General features: G+C 35.2%; 1 protein-coding gene across 6 annotated transcripts; it reads right to left on the bottom strand.

Moving 5' to 3' along the window:
• Positions 1-2,415: 2,415 nt before the first annotated feature.
• LOC107037244 (tetratricopeptide repeat protein 14 homolog) lies at positions 2,416-17,460 on the bottom strand. 6 transcript variants are annotated; one of them, XM_015255691.1, is made up of 12 exons: positions 16,550-17,460; positions 13,772-13,896; positions 13,582-13,658; positions 13,335-13,457; positions 12,195-12,409; positions 10,760-10,900; positions 9,388-9,821; positions 8,903-9,324; positions 7,561-7,877; positions 7,144-7,304; positions 3,130-4,538; positions 2,416-2,976 (listed from the first exon to the last, which is right to left on the bottom strand). In XM_015255691.1, exons 1-12 carry the CDS (start codon positions 16,708-16,710, stop codon positions 2,857-2,859), a joined length of 3,705 nt encoding a protein of 1,234 aa, XP_015111177.1. In that variant the 5' UTR covers positions 16,711-17,460; the 3' UTR covers positions 2,416-2,856. The 6 variants fall into 6 exon arrangements, with proteins under 6 accessions (XP_015111177.1, XP_015111175.1, XP_015111176.1 ...); XM_015255689.1 differs by having other exon boundaries at positions 8,903-9,821; positions 16,550-16,734; positions 17,340-17,460; XM_015255690.1 differs by having other exon boundaries at positions 7,144-7,265; positions 8,903-9,821.
• Positions 17,461-18,271: the final 811 nt, after the last annotated feature.

Here is an 18,271-nt window from a genome sequence, read left to right as displayed (position 1 = left end):
AATATTTCCGTGCACGGAAGTGGCTTCGTAGACGAATTGCGTATAGGAATCATATAGGCGTTCCGTCAACGGAGTCGATTCCGCGCACGGACATATTTTGAGAATAGGCCCCCAGCACCCTCGACAATATAGAGTCCGATTATGATATTATCTGGAGATGTCACTGGATACAGAAATGTCCCTGGCATTTTGGCTATATTAATGAAACTTTCATCAATACGTATATTAATTTTTCAAATTTTAGAAATTTTTCAAATAATATATTTCCATACGAGTGCGTAAAATACTATTTTGTCGCTCTGTGAAACCTTGCTTCACGCACACTGCGCGTGCGAAAACGCCACTTACCATCATCATGACAAAACTATTCTTCGTGTTACGGCCCTGAGCGCATCCGAAACGGCGCGACTAAAATTTTGATATTCATTCTCTCGGAAATGAAATAACGAGCAATAAAATGTAAACCACGAAAAATATGAGATACTGGAGCCGACAATCGAAGCGAGAATGTGGGCCTGAAGACAAACGAGCGATAGCAAGTGAGTCAATAACACGCAGAAACATTAACTCGAATATGAGACAGAATTTTTAGAAAATAGTGGACAGTAATCACGTCCATAAATGAAAAATCGACATGACGATCAAATAACACCACTAATAACACCGCAGAAAGATTTATTAGGGTAATAAAAAGGGGTAATTCAAAACTGACAGACCGACCGAATTGTAAAGAGATGACCAAAAGGAAGGAGGTCCGAATCTCCTTTATAAGGCGTGGATAAGACAAATTGGAGCATTACGTCGTCAATCTGATCCAACGCAGTTGCTGCCCAAGTTTTACTTCAACTAAAAAACCCAAAAAGTCAGTACGAAAATCTCTTCAAGAATTTCTGCCAGTATATTACCCTTAGAACCAAACCCCCTGGAGCTGAGCGAGCCATCTACATCTCAACATCGCTATTTCTTGGGGCCTTCCAGATCCAGCCAATCTACAACAACCTGTCTCCAACTGAATCTCTAATTATCCAAATAATCAATCGTAAGTCAACGATCCTCATTTCCTCTGATAATTATGTAATTGAATACCTTGATTCTCTTGGGACTAATTCTTCTTGAATGAAACCTACACTTTTATTCCTATTTTCTCTCTTGTAGATACTCTTCGACGCATCGGTACACTTCTGTTTTATCGCGGCAAAATGTTCCGGAATATGTAATTAAATTGTATAAGTCACGACCGTGACTAAGTGACGTATCTCGCTCTCATTTTCCTATTGTGATAGCCCTTCAAATATTGATAGTGTCCGTAACATTCGTCACCAGATCGAACAAAATTTTTCTGACGAAAATAATTGCATTCATATTCACCAAAAAACTTGTCTTCGCTCTGGTGATGAACACTACTATGATATTGCCGACGACTTCTAAGATGATGGTTCAAAATGATCAAAGCGCGACTAATAGTATTTTTCGTCACGATGATCGTGAGTGGCTTTTTAGCACTTTGTCAAATTGCAAAGATAAAGATAACTATATTTCAAAGCTAAAATCATTCGATTCACTTCAATACATTTTTAGATTTTTCCTAAAATCAGTTTCCTGATGATGTTTTCCAAATTGATTCAATCATGGTTTCAAATTTTTTCCTAAGATCGTTTCAACCAAGATCAAAGATGGCATGGATAACATCATTCGTTCGTTTAATTCAACGAAGAACTGAACTATTACCACGATTCGTGATAATAGTTGAAGAGCCTCATTGACAGCAATTAAATCCTTCTGTCAGTATACTACCGTCATGGACCCGATTTCTGCCCCGTAAGGACTTCAGGTTGATAGGAGACTCGATAAACATTATTTTTCATTGAAAACTCGACATGTAGCAAAGTTAAATGCGTAATTTAATTGTCCATCTTAATTTTAAGGCTTTCGCGACCATGATTAGTGATATCATTGGCTTCCGGATGAATGCCGCGTTTGGTTTCAGCGTTGCGTCAACGTTTCCCAACCATTGCAGTTGCATCTTCAAGGCTATGAGGCTCCGATTCTGGGCTCCAATGTCTGGGGGAAGGGGGGCGGGGGGTAATACTTATACACCCTTCCCTGCGATGATGAGGGGTGTTAGAGGGGGGTGGGGGGGGTGTAGCCAATCATTTGTAAATTGATCAGTTGGTCAATTCAAAAACTGGGAGGACGGTTTTCGAAATATCCTTGAGATTTGGCCAACATTCTTGCTTGATCACACTGGATAGTATGTCCAAAGTCCATTCAGTGTTCAGCCAGGGCAGACTGTTCTATCCGACCTTATTTGGAACACCACTGGTGCTTCTTCATCCGAGATGAATAAATTTATTAGTTTCTACCTGATGTTCCTGTTACCCAATCGTAATAATTCGTAACACAAGGGAATTTTTTTTAGCTTGCTCCATATATTTCTCCTCCTCAAGTTTTACATCGAATCTTATACATTTGACCTTAATTCTAACTACGTCTCAACTATCAAGTGAAAATTACGCACACATAACTACTATCCTTCAACTAACCAATCTATACGAGAGATTAATCAGAAAAACTCGAAAGGCCGTCGAAACAATGTTGATAGTTTACAACAAAAAAATTAATCATTGAGCCTAAATAATAAGTGATACCATCCGTTCATTGACGAACGAAAAAAAAATATTATGCCGCATCAGTTGAATTGACGCAATGTTGGCGCAATTTTTCTCCATACAAAAACGATGATTGCGATGAGTAATCGATTATTCCATTCAGAAAATCATAAAGCATCCAGACCCAAACTTCAACAACCATCAGACACCTGAGAAATCAACAAGATAAATCTCAAAAATGCAAAATCTACCAAACTTTGGCGGCAGCTTCTCGTCTAATCAACACATCCTTGCTTCGTTGTTTCATACGTTCGATGAATGTATCTTTTCCATGCAGCCGATGTCCTCCCTCGTGGCGCTCAGCTCTCTACCAACATATTGTTTTCTCACATTAGACTCATTTCATCGTCCACTCACCACCACCAAAATAAGGTACCCCCGCAATCATCGTAAGCTTTCAACGAAATATGGTATCTTTCGAAAAAAAATATTTCTCGGGTGATTGAAAAATCTAACCCACCTTGTTGTCAGCCCCTTGGCCCTCGTTATTTCCCCATCTCTCGTAGTCATCATCATCCCTCTCCTCCCCCTCACTCAATGGTCCGTCGTGCCTCTTGGGTGGTGGCGCTGGTTGCTGATTCTCAGCATTACCATTGCCCTCCAACATCTTATTAATCTTCTCCTTGGCCTCATCAACCTTCCTCATAGGATCAGGTGAATAACTTCTATCGCTGTACCTGTCCCTCGAGCTCCTACGATCCCTGAAGTCCCTCCTATCCCGGAAATCACGGAACCCGGGCTTAGTATTGTGGAAAAATCTATTACTTCCACGATTACCCCTCCCCCTATTCTGGTTCCTATTATTACTAAAACTCCCACGATTGCGATTGTTACCGAAACGATTGCTGTGCTGGTTGTTGTTATAGAAACGATTACGATTTTGAAAATTATTGGGACCATTACCACGATGACTCTGATTGCTAAATCCTTGAAAGCGTGGTTTGTAGTAAGTTCCACGATTGTTATAAGGTCTGAATTGACGTTTTCTGTAGTATCCCCTGTCATTGGACCGGCTACGACTTCTACTCCTAGAGTACGAACGAGACCTAGATCTTGATCGTGACCTGCTGTACGTTCCTGAGGGTGAACGACTGTATTTTCTCTCATAACTCCCAGATCTTCGATTAGAGTAGGAACGGGATCGAGATCTGCGCGGTGAGTGGGACCTGGAGCGACTTGAGCTCGACCTGGACCTCGACCTGCTTCTGGATCGTCTCACAGGTCTGTCCCTGCTCTTTCTGATAGGTCCTGGGCCCCTCGAGCCACGTCTCCTGGACCTGCTGTTGTCATCGTCACTTTCTGAGTCTGTTCGAGGCCCTTTCTGACCCTTCGTAGAGGGTGGACGTGGCCCTGGTGGCTCGGGGGGATGTGCCTGGCCAATTGGCTGAAACTTATTCCCCAAATGCGAGAATTTAGGCTGTGCAGGTGCCTGAGGCTGCACTGGGGCCTCTTTGTAGGATGTGTGGAATTTGTTGGGGGGCTGGGGTGTTGGGTACTTCAGTGGTGCCTGCTTCTGAGCTTCCTTAGGGGTTGATTGAGGGGCTGGAGGGGGTGGAACTGTCATTGGCTGGGAGACTCGCTTGTCTTGGATCTCTCGGTGCATTTGCTTGCGAATGTTGAAGGATTTATCCACAGAGTTGCGAGATTTTTCATCTATCCCGTTACTGTCTGACGATTCACCTCGTTTCTTGCTCTCTGGGTGGAGATCCTGCCATTTACCTACCACATGGGTCTCTTTCTGACGCGCTGCCTGAGCTGCTTTCCACTTGGCGTTCAGGGCTGCTGTGTCGAGGGCTGGCACCTTCGGCTCCGGGTGGACTGGCGATGGCTCATGATCGAAGAGATCATTCACTGGTTTACGTTGAACATCTGCGAATAGATCATGGTCAATGATACGAGTTTTGGGGGTGATTTTTAGGATGTACGATCATCTTTAACAGAAAACAATTTACAAAATTCGATTCTGTAGGTGAAGAAAAATTAAGTGGTTCTCAGCTGGATGAAGAAGAGAGGATACATACATGGGCATTCTCCATCAATTCTTCACGCCAATTTAAAATCAAGTGTTGATTATGAAATTCTGATTTTTAATCTGATGTCTGTTCATAAAAATTATTTTTATCTTATTGCTTTTCTTTTAAGGCCATAGATGAAGGGGTTTTCCCTCCATTGATCCACAAATAATGCAGTCTCCATGACTGGGAATTGTAAAATGCAATTTGTTCACAAGAATGATCATTACTTGTTTTTTTATGGAGATAGAGAAAAGGGAAAATCGTCTCAAATGATGCATAAATAGGGCGTTGTTTGAATTTCAATAAAGATCATTTTCAAATTTCTAATAAAGATCATCAACTGTTCAACATGAATTTCTATTTCTGATAATGATCTGGGGTGAAAACCCATCAGTGTTGAAACCCGTCCAGTGATCAGCATGATCACTAATTTACACATCTATCGGCAAATATAGGTACAATCATCAATTTTAAATTAAGTCAAATTTTGCGTTAGTTAACTGGTTAATATTACCCGACCATTTTTAAATTACTCATGGATCAAATATTCAATTTCCGAATTAATTTATCAATCACTAATTGATTTTGGAAGATTGACAATTCCATATCGTCAATTACTTCATTCATAATTGATTGAAAATTGAAATTATCAATTATTTTATTATTTTTGGAATTTCAATGACAATAAACAAGCCTTAAGTATTATAAGGTGCAACTTATCATAATATTACAAAAATTGTGATTGACACCGATCTCTATTTATCGTGGAACAAAAGCTGAATGCAGTGCGATCAGTCTTTTTTCTTAAAAATCGAATTTGATGTTCATGAATGCAATGAGATCCTATTCTCATATTCAAGTTATAGCATCACTTAAATTTTGAAGATTGAAATCAGAAATGAATTCTAAAAGAGAGTTAATATGAATCGAAACATTCTATTTGAGTTTATGCTCAATCGGCAGTCTAATATTATAATGACGTTTTCAATGTTAGGAAAAAAATAAAAATCTAAATTTAAAAAATCAGAAAAAATAAATAAAAATTCCATACCTAATATGAAAATTATCGTCAGTGTCAAACTTTTGTAATAAATAATTCAAGTATATTATTTAAAATAATAACTCAAGAATGAATTTGATGGATCAATAGTATCACAGTTAGAATTCATCGAAAGAATTACAAATAAATTTTTTCTTATCCTTTTTAAATTTACTTTTCCTCGTTACACTCAACTTGAGTTTTTTCCATCCTACTTTGATCACTTGTCTGTTGTAAAATCACATTCCTAAGTGAAGAATTGTTTACAAAAACAATGGTTACTACTATTCTTTCTTATTGAGATTAAAAAAATTAAAAATGATATCAAAAAATCCATGAATAGCGAACGGTTAATCAATTCCTCGCCAATTTGAAATCATCAACTGTTCAACATGAAATTCAATGTTTGAATGTGATATATTGTCCATAAAAATAATTGTAACTTCTTGTTTTTCATTTGAATCAATAAAAAATCAATTGATCCACTAAAGGTGCATTCTCGATCACTTTGAATAGATCTTTTCATCCTGAGAGTCACAATACTAGATTTTTGGACACTTGCACAGAATATACATAGAAATCACCATTTTTGAGGGCTCAAATGTATGCCATCTTAAACGTCAATATTTATCAGAATTTTTCATTATTTTTCTGGAGATTTTTCAGTTTGATGAATAGAATAAATATTTCCCCTAGATTTCCAGAATGAAAAGGTCTGTTGTAAAATCACATTCCTAAGTGAACAATTGTTTACAAAAATAATGGTTACTTCTGTTATTTCTTATTGAGATTAAGAAAATAAGAAATGATGTCAAATGATCCATGAATAGCGAATGGTTAATCAATTCCTCGCCAATTCGAAATCATCAACTGTTCAACATGAAATTTTATTTTTCCATGGGACGTATTCTCCAGAAAAATGGTTATTACTTCAGTGGTCTTTCATTCGAATCGAGAAAAAACAAGAATCGTCCCAAATGAGTCGTGCATTCTGCGTCAATCCTCCTTCCAATTGGAAAATCTCAACTATTGCGAGATGTGGAAAAGTGAGTTCATGTGTAAACTATAAACGTAAGTCCTAAAACGAAGGAAAAACGTGAATGTACAGTAAAAGTGGAGTACAATTTTAGTGCCTAAAAAATTTCAAATAGAGAACTAGTGTGACAATTGGTTATTTTCCATTACCCAGAAACATCCTTCTCAATTTGTTGTTTTTACAAATAAAGAATAAGACGGAGTGCAGAATAGCCAGTTGATTATTTTAAAACGTTTGAAAATAAAAATTGTTGTCGTCAATTATTTCACTATGAATTCCCTGCAATTATTCGATAATTGGAAAGAGAACTGAAAATTTGAGTGGAGTATTAGGATTGATGATCGTATATCCTCGAATATTTCAGTAATAAAAATTACAATTCACCTTTACGTGGCTGACTGGTTGGTATCCTCGTATCACGTTCGTGATACGCTTTCGTGGTATCGTCCCTCTCTCTTCGCAATTCATCGTCCCTTCGAGAAGTCTCAGCCAGTTTCTCCGAATTACTAAGGGGGGAAGGCATGTCATTATACAGATCTACATACCTACATTCGAGAGAGTTTGAAAAAAAAAGGGAGAAAAAACAGAAGAGTAATTATGAACGATCGAAATACGGAGACAAAGACAATTTGCCATTAATTATTTGCTATTACGATGGGTAAGGAAGAAGGAAGGGTTTGGGTGCCAAGAGTGTGGGGAATCACTGAAAATTGCAATGTTCGATCATCCGAAACCAACCATAAACGAAAAACAAATGAATCAATTACAAATTACGAATAAATATTATTAAAAATTTCTAACCTTTCAAATCTTTTCAACACTGCTGTCTCTTTCTCAACTTTAGCATAATATGCACTCAATTTAGACTCCAACTGCTCGAGATCAGGCAAAGATGATTTTCTGAGGGCCTCCAAGTCACGCTCAAGCTTGTCCTTATTTTTACGTTTCTTCCTCTCCTCTTTCTTTTTCTTCTTCCGTGATTTTTTCTCCTCTTTCTCCTTATCCTTACCCTTCTTATCCTTCTTCTTTTTCTTTTTTATTTTTTCAGTATCACCGTGTTTCTTCTCCTTCTCACGTTCGCGCTTCCAACGCGCTGTTTCTTCTAAAAATTTACGAACCTGAAAGGGAAAAGAGATGTCAACAAAATGCGGATTGACAAATGAGTTGCGAAGTGGCCAAACCGAGGCGGATCATTCATGAAATCTTCAGAGAGGTTTTGGTGAAGTTTTCAAATATTTCGGGGTCCTGATATCTCGGAAAATTTCAGAATTAATTAATCTCAAGAAGCATGTACAGATCCCATAAAATTCCCAGCAAAAATGTAACATGCGTGGAGGAATGTATTCAAATGAATTCTTATCGAATATTTTTCACATAAATGTTCAATAATTTGAAATTTGTGTGAGTAAATATCTTCCATAAAAGTCAAACATGAACATGAAAAGCATGAAAAATCTCAAAAAGACATTGATATCTCAATGAATAACGCTATTCATTAATCACATAAATAAATGACGTAAGTCAATAATTATTCCATATGAATCGATAGAAATTGAAAAATATTTTTGTTGCTTACGAAAATAGTTGTTACTTCTGTCGTTTTTCATGGAGATAAAGCAAAAAAAATCCTCTCAAATGAGAATTCTTTCTTTTCAATATTCTAGATATAAATATTCAATAATTTGAAATTTGTGTGAGTAAATATCTTCCATAAAAGTCAAACATAAATATGGAATGCATGAAAAATCTCAAAAAGACACTGATATCTCAATGAATAACGCTATTCATTAATCACATGAATAAATGATTTGATAGAAATTAAAAAATTTATGCAGTTTAACACCGAATATTCATGTTTTCATTGGAGATTCAAGTAAGTTGGAAACTTATCATCTTAGTGTTGCTCAAAAATTAAGAATTTCATGCTTTCTTCACCCCTAAAATGAAATTCAATGTCACTCTCTTGAAACGTATCCATAAACTGTCCATGAAATTTAAATTTTTTTCCAACAATGTAATCGCTACTTTTATTTTAAATCTAAAGCAGTTTAACACATCCCATTTTACCGCTTTACCACTAAAACATTTGATCCAATAAATTTTCTTTCTCCAGAACGATGAATTGATTAAAAAATGATCATACCTTATCTTCGTAATCAGAATCATCCTTAGTCTGCTCCAAAAACTTCCTCACTTGCACCTCATAATCATCCATTTTCTCTCGCGAATTACCAGCATAAGATTGTGAACCAATTGGATCATGCGAGCTCGTCGACGAAGTAGCTGGTGGATTATTGTACTGAGCCATACGTTTGCTCAGTGGTGAAAGCGAGCCTCGATGGTCCTTCTTATGCTTTCGTTTACGATTAGGCGATTTTGAGTTTGACCTGCCCGAGGTGCCAGACGAAGAGGAGCTGCTCGACTCCGAGCTCGATGAGCTCGAAGATCCACTCGAGGATGAGCTAGAGCTAGAGGTCCACTGTCTCTGCCTCTTCTTCGACCTAGATTTCCTCTCCTTCTTTCGTTTTTTCTTGTCCTTCTTGCCATCACCAGCATCAACCATGCCTTCACCATCAAACGTTTTAAAGTTATCTATGGAATTTATTGATGGAGGGGGAGGGGCATTACCGATTGTCTTAGATTTGATGTATTCGATGGAATTCCTAGCCTCTTCGTGGTACGGAGCTATTGCCAGACAATTTTGGTAAGCCTTATGGGCCTCCTCGTACTTCTTCTCATCCTCATAACTTCTTCCCAGAGCGACTAATGTTTCAGCCATGTACTTGCGAGCATTGGCGTGGGTGGGATTGATCTTCAATGCTGTTTCAAAATCATCGAGTGCCTTTTTGAAGCTTCCACTGTTGGCGTAAAGAGCTCCACGTGCCACTAAGCCCTCCACGTTTTTTGGATCTACCGTCAGGGCTTTATTCAGACACTGGAATGCCTCAGTGTGACGACCTGCTTTAAAATGGTCGATTCCATCAGCTACGCTTTTGAATGCCCATTTACTCGCTTGAGTTTGACGGAGCTCGGTGGCGTATTCATTTGGTGGGAATCTTTCTCTGTAATTGGAAAGAGTGAAATTGTTAATTGAAGAATTTTTATGAATGTATTTTTATTGTACATGAGGTGGATTATCACTCATGAAATTTGGGGGGTTAATCTAGTTTTGTTTACATTTGAGAGATCTAAAAAAATTAAAAACAATAAATGAGAATATAAGTATATAGTGACATATGGGAAAACTCATGAAATTCCATGAAAATTTTCAGCAAATTTGATGGAAAATCTTGAAAAATCTCGAGAAATTTAGAGAAACGCATCATAAAATGCGTTAAATGCTTTGAAATTTAATGTAAATTCATCACTTTCATTAAATTATCAATTAATCTTTAAATTTTATAAAATCTAAGTAATTCTATGAAATATCATGGAAATTTCGAGAGAAATTTCAAAGCCTCGTAAAACCCATGAAATTTAATCAGAAGTTATGAAGATTTCTAGCAAATTTTGAAAGATATTTTCAGAAACCTAAAGAGATATCTTAAAACTTTATGAAATTCCATTAAAGTCTGAGGAATTTCGATAAAATCTATCAAAAATGCATTGAATGATCGCCCTCTGAATATTTGTAATTATAAAATGCAATAGAGTCATCATGACACTCAAACGCCCATAAAAAATAGAAGTGTCATTAAACGATTCCACAAATTAATTGACTGCCTTTTTTATTTGTCACTGAGTGATTACTCCTTCGAGGTAACTGAATTTTATTCAGAGTTCAGTTTTTTTTATATCTAGAAATGCAGAGGAGATGCAGAAATTTCCATTAGACCGTTTTTTGTAGAGAGAGAAAAGGAAGAGCTAAAAAAATCAACACCAACATTTTTGGATCTCCTTTCGATTAAACGCTATTCATCAGCAACTCCTCATAAATTGAATTGACCTATCTTTCATCTTCCTCCACTACTAATTTGATTTTTCAATCGATCATATTTACCTCAGACCAACCATATTAGAGTAATGTTCATGACCAAGACTCATCATATCAGAAAGATACTTAATGTTGTTTGGATTATTGAAGCCGGTACTGCTCTCCAAGATAGTTTCATAACTTTGTCCTTTGTTGTCCATAGCTTTCCTAAATTGACAAAATTGATGATTATTCAGAGCTCTATTTCCCCAATCCCAATTAAAAAGGAGGCATTTAATAATCAAATAAATAATCAAAAGGCGAATACTGCCTTATTGTCAATTATTTAACTCTAAATTTAGAATTGTTATAAAACCTCAGTATAAACTCGTCTCTCACCTTTCCCAAACACTTTAGGGACGTGTTTTTCAAACACTCATTAGATACTTTTTTTCTCTAACTCAACAGAAAAAGCACGTACAATCTCTATCGTTGATTATGTTTTGTTGGAAAATTTGAGAGGTTTAATGCATTAATAAGTACTTTGTTTTGGTGCAACAAAATAAATTGCCTGAGTACAGTTTGTTTTTATCCACAAGTTGTCGAAAAATAATTGCATACATTTAGTGGGCCTCCCTGTGCTACTCATAATGTATTTTACTTTATTAAAGATTTCTTTTTTTAATGCTGGAAGTTTAAACGAGGCATTAATAATAACGACCAACTGGTGTTGGTGATGACTTATTTATATAAAGTTAAGGTGTTGAAAGCCTTAACTGCCTGGTCTCTTGTGATTGTGAGTGAATATTGCAAATGTCATGATTATTTCAACCATTCTTTTCTCCGATTAGTTCTTTTTTTTTTAATTGAGAGACCAAACAATTGTGCAACATTTTGATACCTACCGTTATTGAAATTCACTGTGTGCCAAACATTCATGTGGCACATCATCGTACTGGAAACTCAATCTCAAACGTACATGGTTTTTTTATAAATATATATTCTACAGAATACTGGACTTTTGGATATTCCGTCTGGTGCTTTTGACAGTTATATAGATGGCAAACGTAGATAAACACAACGTGTACGTGTATGTGTGCGAAACACAGTCGTGGCTCAACCACAGGTTCAAAGGTACGAATCAGATTTTTTTATTGATTTTTTTTTAGGAAATTCATCATCGTAATTTTTAACTCATTTATGTTATACCGATAATCAGGCACCTGAATTCATAAAAATTTATCAGATATTCACACGTTATTGATTGAATGATTGGTTAGTAATCAAATGATTTTGCAGATTTATATCTACAAATTATTGATTTTTTAAAATATGGGATAAATTCATTCTCATACCTGCCATTTCATGAAAGAAAGTGAAAGAAAATTTTTGGAAACATCTTTATGGGGTTTTTTTCAAATGATAAGTAGAAAAACCCATAACACAGAAAATTGTGACTTTTGTGAAGAGAGAAATAGATAAGTGCTTGCAATAATGTTTCTTTATGGGTGGAGGGACTTACTTGTAAGCCTCGGGGAGGTCGTCAGAGTGAATTAAACCCATTGATGGGTGGGATGTTTGACCCTCACGAGGGGATACATTCATAACAGCCACTACACGTTCAGCTTCAACGTTTACTTCACTCACAACGACGCACACGAGGTCATTTGCCATGTAGCCTCTTGTTACACCTTTCTTGTCCACTGCTGGGACTGTTGCTGTGTTCAATATCAGTGCCTGAATAGTGAGGCATTTTGTTATTCTCAGAAACATTGCATTTAATTTTGATCAATCAGCAGTGAAGCATAAAATATTTGAGGAGAAAAATCATTTTCAAAGTGAGAATAAGATAACTCATAACTCATTAAGATAATTCAATGTCGAACAAGATATGAACAATTCTTTACTCCTAAGAGGTTTCACCACTTCAGTACTGGATCAGACGTGAGTCGGATAAAATGGACACTTCCGACGTTTCAAAGAAATATCGATGGCTCATTAATTTTTTTATTACACGATAAAAAATTTTTTCATTTCTACGAAAAATACAGAACTCCATCTTTGACATGAGTTTCTTCTTTTTTTTTCTCGAAATTTTGTTATAAGGGATCAATCGAATTTCATGATTTTTTTCATGAATATAGACTTTAATAAGCTGTATGCATTAACACCAATTGGAATTTAATTTTTCCTACTGATTCGAAAAAATTGATACTTTTCTAAAAATCTATTTTTCAACGATCACCCAAAAAATTGTCATCAAAATGGAATTAACCTGGATTAAACTCTGGCTAAATCCCGAGTAAAGCCTGGTTAAATCCCGACTATAAATTGATTAAATCTTGATTAAATTCGAAGTGGAAATGAATTCGAGCTTTGAGAGGGTCTGAATGTAGAATTATTTGACAGAACGAAATAATACGCAAAACTGATGACATTTCAATTGATGATAGTACTATGACATGAAAAAATACGATAAGAGAATAGTGAAATAATAATTTCGAAAAAGAAGACCCATTCCGAAACAAATTGCTAATTTATTAACAACATTTACTGTACTCATTTATTTAAAAAATGCCTTTGTCACTCTTTTTTTCAAATCAAGTGTTCATTCTAATCTACTCTTCCCTATTCAATTTCCTATTTTTCGAATTACACATACCTTTACTCCTAAATCAGTTACAACTCTTGGACAATCACTGCAATTGCAGAGGATCTTCAATAGTAGTCCGGCAGCACTTTTACCCATCACTTGGGCATAGATAACATCGCCAATAATCAGACTCTGAAATTTACGAAAAAAAAATCCAAATGAACAACCATTATCCGTGCAATTAAAAATTTTCACCAAAATTAGAATAATTTTCATACGAAAATTTTTCATTCGAATTATTCGATGTCCTCCTCACCTCTAAAAAGTTTCTTATCCGTTGTGTTTTCTCCATGGTAACAAAGGAATCAAGTCCTGGCATTGTGGCATAAAACTCTGAAGCAATAAAAGCTACCATGAATACGTTTCCACCGATAACACTCACAGCTGATACACAATCCACATCTACGTCATCAAAAATCACCCAAGAAAAAAATCGGAATGCTCACCTTCATCACCGATTTCCTGCTTCATTGCTTCGTTACATTTCGACAAATTCGACTTATCATAAAGTGTTTCAGCTTTCTTGACAATAAATTGCTGGAGTTTTAGCCTTTTTCCTCTGTCTCCAAAACTGGAAACCATTAATAAAACATTAGAATAATGATGATTCACTTTGGCCTAGCCCTAATGAGAAACACGCATTTTTTCAATCCTCAATTTGAGGCATAGTACGCATGAAAAATATTTAATAGAAAAACTTGGCGATTTCTCTGTGAAATTCTATCGAATTTCTATTAGAACTCAATAAGAATTCTCTTGAAGTTTTATCAGAATTTTATTTAAAAATGCGATATGTTTTCTGTGCCATTTCTGCAGATTTTCTTACGACATATTTGATAGAATTAGTCAATAGATTTTGATTCTTCTATAGAAATTTTTGAGCATAAAGTTTGTTTTCCTGCAGTATTTTTATTTGTTTCTCGTTATAAAATCCAAGAAAAAAAACTTGGAGTAATAAATTATAGGGAAAAATTGACATCGATAGATATTTTTCGATAAAAAAAATCTATTTAATATCTATTAAAACAAATTTAATAGAATTAGCAGAATAAATGAATAAAATCATTCAATAGAATTTTTTTGAGAAACGGCCAGATTTTTCTATTAATTTTTGTCACACGTGATCTCTAATTTACAGGCTGAATTTACGTATCTCATCTGGTTAAAGAAAATACGTCACTGAAAAATGCTATTGCGAGAACAAATATTATAAATTCGAGAGTATTTTACTGTGATTCTTAAACTAAGAACCTTTATTCTTAATTTCGCAAAAAAAGAGTTCAAAAATATTTTACTCTTCACGGATAGCACATGTTCCATTTAATGCAGAGAAAAAAAAATCTTGTTTCCAGTAAAAATCTCTGAATTTCAGAAATTTGTCGTGATGAAGTCCAACGAGCAAAAAATAGTTCAAGAAAATGTTTCTTAAAGATCAGAAAAGGAAATTCTCAATAATTTTTACTTCAATCGAGTATAATTTTGTTTGAAATTAATGTTGGTTTTGACATTGAGAACTTTTGAGTTCTTAAAATGACAAACATTCTGATTCTCTAGTTAAGAACACAGTTTTTCAATTTATGATTTTCCTTCAAAGCATATCACCGGACAACTTGACTCAATGAACGTTGATTAATGTTCAATTATTTCCGAATGTTATGCCTTCAAATGTTCTTAGGTTCAGAATGCAACGATTGCCAATTGAAGGATATGCAAGTGCTTTGGCTATTCGTTCTGCATTGAATTACTTTTCTACTCTTGTAGTCGAACATCAGGAGCTTTCATTTGAGTTCCATTTGACCCTAAGTTTCCGGACATTTTACAATGATTTTACTATTCAAATTGGATCTCGATATTGAATCATTAGAAAACATTTTGGAAATCTAAAAAAAAATTATAAAATTTATTCTTGAAGGAAGATTGATAAAATGATAGCAAAATTGCAATTGCTGAAAATTACGGGCATTTTCTATAAATAATTTACAATTTTCTACCATAAAAATCATTTATTCGGAACCATAACAAATTTATTTATATTTAGAATTATACCAGAAATCAATTTCATGTCTAAAAAATTAAGACAGTTCCGAAAGTTTAAACAATTTCAATCCTTTATTTATGAACAACGAATGTTAAAAAAACAATTCTGTGCAAAATGTAATTGTAATGACGTTGAATGTTCATGATTGGTTTTTTAATTTTTCCGACGAAATTTAATTCACAAATTTAATGATTGAAAATGGTTGAATCTATAGTGTGGTCTGTACTAAATTGTAAAAGATACGTTGGCTATTTTTTTCTCCAGTGAAATGCTTTACTATTTTTGTAGTCGAACATTAAAGTTTTCATTTGATCCCAATTTGACCGCAAGTTTTCGGACATTTTACATTGATTTTATTATTTAATATATAAATTTTGCAGGTCTGAATTTAACTCTCTAAGGTGAAAAGCGTAGTAAAGCGTCGTAGCACGCTCCAGTGGGGACGCTGGTATTTCGCTTTCGCGGCCAGATTGGGGATATTGAAATTCACCTTATAGGGCTAAATGTCGATATTGAATCATTAGAAAATATTCTAAGAATCTAAAAAAAAATTGCAAAGTTTATTCTTGGAGGAAGATTGATAAAATGATAGAAAAATTACAATTTTGGAAAATTACGAATATTTTCTATAAATAATTTGCAAACAATCAATTTTCTACTACACAAATCATCTGTTCGCCACCGTAACAAATTTATTCATATTTAGAATTTTACCAGAAATCAATTTCACGTCTAAAAAATTAAGGTTTGCGAAACTTTAAACAATTTCAATCATTTATTTATAAACGATGAATATTTAAAAAAAACAATCCTGTGCAATGTGTAATTTGAATGAGGCTGAATATTCATGATTTATTTTCAAATTTTTCTCACGCAGTTTAATTGACAAATTGGATGTTAAAAAATGCTTGAATCTATAGTGTAGTCTGTACCAAAAACTGTAAAAGATACTTGAATATCCTTAAGAACTTTGTTCACTTGAAATAAGCAAATTTTTTAGGCTGAATTTGAAGAATTTTTCCTCTGAAATGAACTAATTTCCACCAACTTAATTCTGCAAGCCAGAATTTTACTCTGTGTAACTTTTACAAGTTACGTATTTCGTAAAATTTGACTGAGATACCTATTCCCCACTGGAACACACTCAAACCCTCCATCTGAAGAAACAAAACCCCAAAAATAATACCTGAGTGTTTTCTGACGCTGCTGATAAATATCGAAGTTTGGATCTTTGAGGCTGAGCATAGCAAGCTCAGTCTCACTTCTCTCACCATCCCAGACTTTCTGCAGTTGTTGACCATGATAATTCAATGCCTGTGCCACCAGACGCGGCTCCATTGCATCCATAATCCCAGATTATAATCTGCAATGCTACACAAAATCGAAAAGAAAACGAATGTTTTTTACACTCCAGTTTTCCCGTTGTCTTTCCCCTCGCATGGAAAATCCAACTGATAAAAAATTGGTGGCATAAAATGGACGTCAGCCAGTGTCCGTGAGCCAGTCGATGCTATCGTGGATATTTTTCAACTAAATGCTCAATTTGTCAATGAAGAAAAACAATAAAAATTCCCACCGGAGGCACCAAGGTTAGACGCCAGTAAACTCTGGGGATTCCTTTAAATATCTATCATCCAGCCGTCACTTTTATTTTTTATACTCTCGCTCTTACTCTTGGTAATAAATGAATAAATCCATTTGCCGATGAAGTTCCCTCGAGGAGTGGTCGTCAATACCACATATGTCAAACACCTCTGGCGTTGTATTTTATTGATCAAACAAATTAATGGAAAGACTCGGTCAGGAGACAACGATCGAAGACAATATAAAATGTGTGTCGCTTATGATATGCTATAGGAGCGATGGTATGCCTCACAATGGCCACCGGGATAAAATCATATCCACATTTTTTTACAGCACTTTTAAATCCATCTACGGTTTTCCCTGTGAAATCAATTACTCGTCAGAGTACTCACCTGAGGTATTGTATTTGTTTTCTTCAATTATTTGATTGTACTTGATTGTTGTATGATTTTTGCTCCTTTTTCAGGGAAATGTAATTGAAACTTGAGTGGCATTGACTGCGTGATGCGAGCACTCCGGGAGGAACTGGAGAAAATTACTGCGCATATTATTTGCGCAGCCATTTTGCGCGCATGCGCACGGTGAACTAGCATCAGTACACATCATTGGCATGAATACTTTTGGATTTTGGTTTTCAATGAGGGATAAACTTTCAATTTCATGAATTAAGATTTTTTTCGTTACAACAGAAATTGTCAATAACCCGATTTTTCACTTCTCGCTGAATATTGAGTTACATATACTACACGGAAAAAAATTCTAAGAATTTTTTTGTACGAATTTAGAAGAGTTAATTCATTTTACTCAGAGAAAAAACTACTGAATATGATAAAAACAATTTCGTGAGCTAAGAAAATGGCATAAATATTCGATCAATTCACGACAGGTTAAAAGTAACGTAATACGATACTGAATGAAAACAAATTGTTTTCGAAAGAAAATTAAATTTTTTAAACGATGAAAAGGTTTTTAAAAAGATAAAAATCAAAAAAATCAAAAAAATCAGTCAACCCCCTTCAAGTTATTTACCTAATTGAGTCCGACTCAATATTTCAGTAAAACAACTCATAACACCACAGCACAAGAAGAAAAAATTAAATGTCCGTAAACGGCGTTTGACAGACACAAAATGTCCGTAAAACTGTGTGACGAAATAGTACATTTCGATACTAGGGCGTATGAAAAATTTTCTGGCGAATATGACTTTGCAGTACGAACCGAAGGCGAGTGATGCAAATCATATGAGTCAGAAAATTTTTCTGCGCCCGTGTGTCGAACAATATTTTTTGTCGCTCTGGCATCAAGCACACGCCCCTAAAACGCT

This window comes from Diachasma alloeum, unplaced genomic scaffold (genome assembly GCF_001412515.2).
Source record: "Diachasma alloeum isolate Michigan unplaced genomic scaffold, Dall2.0 Dall_scaffold_00214, whole genome shotgun sequence".
Taxonomy (NCBI): Eukaryota; Metazoa; Arthropoda; class Insecta; order Hymenoptera; family Braconidae; genus Diachasma; species Diachasma alloeum.
The sequence above is the reverse complement of the archived record's forward strand: the minus strand, read 5'-3'. Positions and strand labels throughout refer to the sequence as shown.

Excerpts from the sequence above, each read along its gene's own strand:
- LOC107037244 (XM_015255689.1), bottom strand. The coding sequence starts at position 16,710 with ATGGATGCAATGGAGCCGCGTCTGGTGGCACAGGCATTGAATTATCAT. Across the intron at positions 10,901-12,194 it reads GACCTCCCCGAGGCTTACAA|GAAAGCTATGGACAACAAAG; the intron begins GTAAGTCCCTCC and ends TTGTCAATTTAG. Across the intron at positions 2,977-3,129 it reads GCCAAGGGGCTGACAACAAG|AGAGCTGAGCGCCACGAGGG; the intron begins GTGGGTTAGATT and ends ATATGTTGGTAG.